Genomic DNA, 6,000 nt, shown 5'->3' with positions numbered 1-6,000 from the left:
ATCGCTTGCAGTGTGTCACAGCCTTTACAATTACTTTTTTCAATCTGATTAATATTTTCAGAGTTAAAAAATTACTATCTCTCGAGTGTTAACCATGTAGAGTGAGTTTCCATTTTGCGTTAAACCTACTGCGAACAACTGCGCTCCACTTATAATCTACACTATTATCAGGACATAGCCCTTCAGAACTATAAACATATAAGAAGAAAATGACTGAAAAACAAAACTCCAGTGGAAATGTTTGCATGATATAACCCACAGCTAGTAGAAATATTATAAATAAAACATGCAATGACTGTGAATAATAATTCCACTTTACCTTGTTAATCTGAATAGTCCCAAAGCCAAACTCAAAACAACTCCAAAAAATAATCCTATATTTGCTGCAAAGCATATGGTGACCAGGTATGTGCAGACCCATATTACCTATTATAAAAAAGAAATAGTTACGGTAACAATTATTTGCTGTTTTAACAAAATCATCTAGTTATGACATGGTATAGCTCACAAAATAGTATAATATTCATATATAACAGATTTTCTATATAGTCCCAACACTGACTTGTTTCTTTTGGCATCACCCCCTCACATTATATCAATAATGGCGTGCCCCAGTTTAGTAAATATGTGCATTAGACCATATATGATGACTGCTTTTGAATTGCATTATATTATCATTTATTAACATTTTTCTGTTTCATTATTTCACATTCTCTCTGTTCAGCACTCAAGAAAACACTTGCTATAAAGGTAAATACATTTGCCATCTGGAAAGCAGCAGATGGCTGATGACAAATGCTACAGGTTAACCAGGAGGGCAGCAGAATGTTTCAATACTAGCATCGTCATAGCAACTTAGAACAGAATGTAAGTTACTGTATAAAGGTAAGTTAAAGTGATGCATAAAAAGTGCAAATGGACTTAACATATGACAGGGAAGTGCTTAAAGGATCAGTAGAATTTAATAATTGAGAAATACACAATAAAAGACAATGCAATAGCACTTTGATTTTGAAATGAGCAGTAGAATATGTTCTGGTAAATTATAAATTTATATATGTATAATATATGCAGTGTAATTTTGCACATACTCAGCAGTAGCTGGAGCATCAGAAAGTGTGTACAAAAAAAATGGTAGTGTAAGGTAGCTAGAGTACTGGAACGAAATTAAGTTCCTGGCCCTCTAGTGGATATGTAAAACCTAGTTGAGGTTATGTGTGGCAACTATGTTGCGAGTTGAGGGGTAGGCTTGTACTCACCAGCTTTAAGCCTAGGGAGACAATGTTCTGTTATTTTCTCCTTTGGGATCTTCTTCTGGAAATTGTTCCCTCCCAGCCCTCCCTATTTTCTTGTGTTTCATGGTTGGGGCAGCATTATGGCCATTGGAAGGTTCTATTAGGGTTGCTGGTTAGTGTGAAAGGTGGGGATGGAGATAGTTGGCCTAATCTTGGTAAGCCCTTTAGCCATTCATTTTTTTACTCTCCTGGGGAGTCATTTGCTGCAGGGCTCATTACCCCAGTGCCTTGTAGGTTGGAGTAGCTGTTTCCTTATTATCTCCTAGTAACAGGAGGTCATGGCACTACATTTTTGGAGTACAGAGTTCATAAGGGTGAAAGTCGGGCAATTAAGCTGGGGTGACGTCTCTAGATTGTGCGCTGGGGGTGCCCCGCCCCATGGGCTTGTTGTCTTAAGATCCCCTAGGGCGTTTGTAACACTGGTTGACGGGGCCTCATGAGGCTCCCCAAAAATTACTTTGCTTCAAGGGCCTTGACCTCTAGCTATGTGGGGTTAGTTATTATTAGGTCCTCGCATGCCGCCACCATACGTTATGACTTTGTAAAAGTCTAGTTCAATTTATTAAATATGATATTGATATATTGATATGGTCTTATACCCAGCTCTGAGTCTATGTGTATTTATTGGAGTTTTGGGGCAGTTATGTTAATGTTATCATTTGAAGTGACACAATAGAGGTTCAGAACTTTTTTTTTTAATTACATGCTTTATCTGAGTCATGAGTTAGACTTTAGTGGCCCTTTAAAAGCAAAAATAACTTACATGTCAAAATATCAGGTACTTTCTCCTGTACACAAGCAGTGCAATCTAGGGCCAATGTGACCATAATTCATGGCACCACCGTTTTGTCAACAGTGGAAAGCTTCAGAAGCAGATGTTCCTCCAGGAGGGGAATTTTGAGAGTTAAGTGCTTTTAAAGAAACATGTATGTCAAACAGTCCAAATCTCATGGCAATTTTTTCAAATGATAGACAGGTTCCTGAGACAATTCTGTCATGGGACAGGAGGCCAAAAATAGAAACTCTTGAGAAATAGGCGTATGTCCTTCTCATAAACATCTTACACTAAAGGCACCATTTATCATTCTGGGTACAGACAAGGTTCCCAGGGGACTCCGGAGCAGCATGGGCTGCCGGAATGTAAGACTGCACAAGCAATCACTTATGCAACTTTACTCCCTGGTCTCACACAATCGTTTGCGCAAGAGAAGTGCTTGAAAGTAATCCCGAACAAATGAGTCTGGGTTACATCCACAATGTCTAAGTTTGTGGATATGTTAAGAAGAATTAGTCGTATGACTGGTGCTTCTTAACTTTCAGTTGCAGCCCTGCAATAGCCAGAAAGTAATTAAACACCTTGATAAATAGGGGCTGAAAACTTAGGGGGAAATTATCTAATGGTCTCTGGGCTGGCAAGATTATTTAAGAATGCTTGCCAGTACTTCTTTTTCCCTGGTGTGTACTCGCACACCTGATCGCATATTCTTATGTGCGCTTACCCGACATGAAAATATAAATAATTCACATTCCAATGTTCTTCACATAGAAAAATATGTTCTATTTATTCATAAATAAATATTTTTATATATATATGATGTCTTTTGGTACAATATATATCTATACCTATAGATTAGCTGGTTGTTTGTTCCTGTAAATACACTTCTCACTGTATGTATTTAGTCTCCCTATGGGAAAAAGGGGAAACCAGACGTGGACTTCTTGCTCAGTGTGCTTAGAGGAATATGGCTACACCTCACTGTCGAGGCCCAATGAAGGCCTAAACGATCGTTTGAGGTTGCTGTGTTCCTTGTTCAGAGAGGAATTGCCTGGTATTTCTGCACTGGACTGACCGTAATAGGCGGGATCAGACTGATTTACTATAGGAAAGTTCTACTCTGTGAAAAGCATTACTGGGCTAAAAGTTGCACCCAGGCGGTAAATCACCATAGAACAGGCTAATAATGGTATTGAGCCAGTTGTTCGTCCCTGTGAGTGCACTTCTCTCTGTATGTATTTAGTCTTCCTATGGGGAAAAGGGGAAACCAGAAGTGGGCTGCTTGCTCAGTGTGCTTAGAAGAATATGTCTACACCTCACTGACGAGGCCCAATGAAGGCTGAAACGATTGTTTGGGGTTGCTGTGTTTCTTGTTCCGAGACAAATTGCTTGGTATTTCAGCGCTGGATTGATATACTACAAGAATGTTCTACTCTGTGAAAAGCATTACTGGGCTAAAAGAAGTTGCACCCAGGTGGTAAATCTCCATAGAACAGGCTAACAATGGTATCGAGCTGGTTGTTCATTTCCTGTGAGTGCACAGGTGCCCTCTGCAGAGCTAGGTACAAAAGCTGGATACCGGTGCCAGGAAGTCACCCCCTGCAAGGCTTGGGTACAGGAGCAAGATACCAGAATAGAGATGCTGGATACACTGATAGCAAAGACTGTCAGATAAGAAGAGAATAGTCTGAAGACAAACAGAGAGTCAGATACCAGAAAGGAGTCCAATCAGTCAGCAAACAAGGAGTATCCAGAGGAGTAGTCAGAAAACAAGTCAAGTTCAGATTACCAGAGAAGCTGTCAGATCCTTCGTCTAAACACAGGGGAGATCCAAAAAAGAGGTTAGGAGATAAGCCGGACACAAGAGCCAGAAGATAAACCAGAATATCTTGTATACAGGCACAAGTCAGAGGCACAAACAGAGTATAAACCCCAATGTCAGGGCAAGGAGTGGTCTGTGAGGCTGCCGTAAAAAGCAGTGCTGATTGAGAAACTACCTGCAGCTGGCAAGCCGGTGGAGCCAGAGAGCTAGCCGGTTCAAGTAGCAGCACAAAGAAACTCTCAGTTTAAGCCAGAGCCCTCCAGTGGTGTAGAGACAGAGCAACAGGTTGAAAGAGAAACAGCAATAGATGTCCTAGGTTCAATCCTGGGCATGTTTGTGACATCTATTACTCATTTGAAATTCATTGTCTTTTTTATTATGCATTTGTTGATTAAGCAAATTTACTGTGTTGTATAATCATTTAACATATCTGGTTCTGCTAAAAACCTTTTCATTCTATGAGGATAAGCCTTTAACTTGACATAGATCCATACTAATCTAATAGTTAAACAGGTAACTGGATATCTGACTATAGCACATTAAGGGCCTGATTAACTAAAGTTCTCTATTCTGTGGCAAGATTATGTAAGAGGTCTCCTCAATACTGCCAGGTCCCTCAAAAAAAAATGAGAAAGGCAAATTTGTATTTTCATTTCATTCGGGGCTAGATTACAAGTGGCACGCTAAGCGAGTATTAAAAAGTTAAAAGTAAACGCGTACCACTGAGCTCATTCTAAATTTGTGTTCGTAGGATTAACGTGACTGAAGACCTTGCATAAAGGGTTAGCGCTAAAATAAAAGTTGCACTAAACACCCCATAAATACAGTAAAATATTTGTATTTACTGTAAATATTTTACATTCCAATGTTCTTCACAGTGCACCCTATGCACGTATACAGGTTTATATTTAGAGGCCCATTTATCAAAGGTCTTGTGGACCTGATCTGACAGTGCGGATTAGGGCCGCAAGACCTCGCTGAATGCGGAGAGCAATACGCTCTCCGTATTCAGCATTGCACCAGCAGCTCACAAGAGCTGCTGGTGCAATGCCGCCCTCTGCAGACTTGCAGCCAATGGGCCGCCAGCAGGGAGGTGTCAATCAACCCGATCGTATTGGATCGTGTTGAATTGTGACGATTCCTGTTATGGAGCAGCGGTCGCTGCTTCATAACTGCTGTTTCAGGCGAGTCTGAAGGTTCGCCAGAAACACGGGCCCACAAGCTCCATACGGAGCTTGATAAATGAGCCTCATTATCTGTATACACTACTACTGTTACTATCATCTAACAGTAATAGCGTATACAGATTAAATATAAGCCTGAATACTTGATCACACAGTAATATATATTATATTTGGCTAGCAGGCTATGCATACCCAAACTCTGCATTTCCTTGTGGGTGAATAAAAAAAAAATATGTTACATCATTTTAGTTTACTTGAAATTTGTGTTTCTGTGCACTTCAGTAAATATAGCTAGGGGTACTACGAGTGTCTGATTTTATAATGTTTGTCAGTGATGCTTTGGGTTATACTGTAATAAAATGGCATTTATTGATTCTGTAATGAGTGTGCACATTTAAAGGGACAGTCTAGTCCAAAAAAAACTTTCATGATTCAGATAGGGCATGTAATTTTAAACAATTTTCCAATTTACTTTTATCACCCTTTTTTCTTTGTTCTCTTGGTATTCTTAGTTGAAAGCTTAACCTAGGAGGTTCATATGCTAATTTCTTAGACCTTGAAGGCCGCCTCTTAAGAATGCATTTTAACAGGTTTTTCACCACTAGAGGGTGTTAGTACATGTTTTTCATAGATGACACTGTGCTCGTGCACGTGAAGTTACCTGGGAGCCATCACTGATTGGCTAAACTGAAGTGAAATAAAGGGGCAGTCTGCAGAGGCTTAGATACAAGATAATCACAGAGGTAAAAATATATAAATATAACTGTGTTGGTTATGCAAAACTAGGGAATGGGTAAACAAGGGATTATCTATCTTTTAAAACAATAACAATTCTGGTGTAGACTGTCCCTTTAAAATGGGAAAACTCATTACAGAATGATGTATAGATTAAAGGCAGGAAAAGCATATAGTATAATATTAAGT

At 39.5% G+C, this 6,000-nt stretch overlaps 1 protein-coding gene across 1 annotated transcript in view; it reads right to left on the bottom strand.

Annotated features, from left to right (window-relative positions):
• Window positions 1-315: 315 nt before the first annotated feature.
• The window catches only part of LOC128659590 (anion exchange transporter-like), a 187,980-nt gene continuing 182,295 nt past the window's right edge, over window positions 316-6,000 (bottom strand). The window contains exon 11 of the mRNA XM_053713177.1: window positions 316-426. Coding sequence (XP_053569152.1) covers window positions 316-426 — 111 coding nt within the window. The remainder of the gene's footprint in view (window positions 427-6,000) is intronic.

Source organism: Bombina bombina, chromosome 5 (genome assembly GCF_027579735.1).
Source record: "Bombina bombina isolate aBomBom1 chromosome 5, aBomBom1.pri, whole genome shotgun sequence".
Taxonomy (NCBI): Eukaryota; Metazoa; Chordata; class Amphibia; order Anura; family Bombinatoridae; genus Bombina; species Bombina bombina.
Note: the sequence above shows the minus strand (reverse complement) of the source record. Positions and strands in the feature narration are given on the sequence as shown.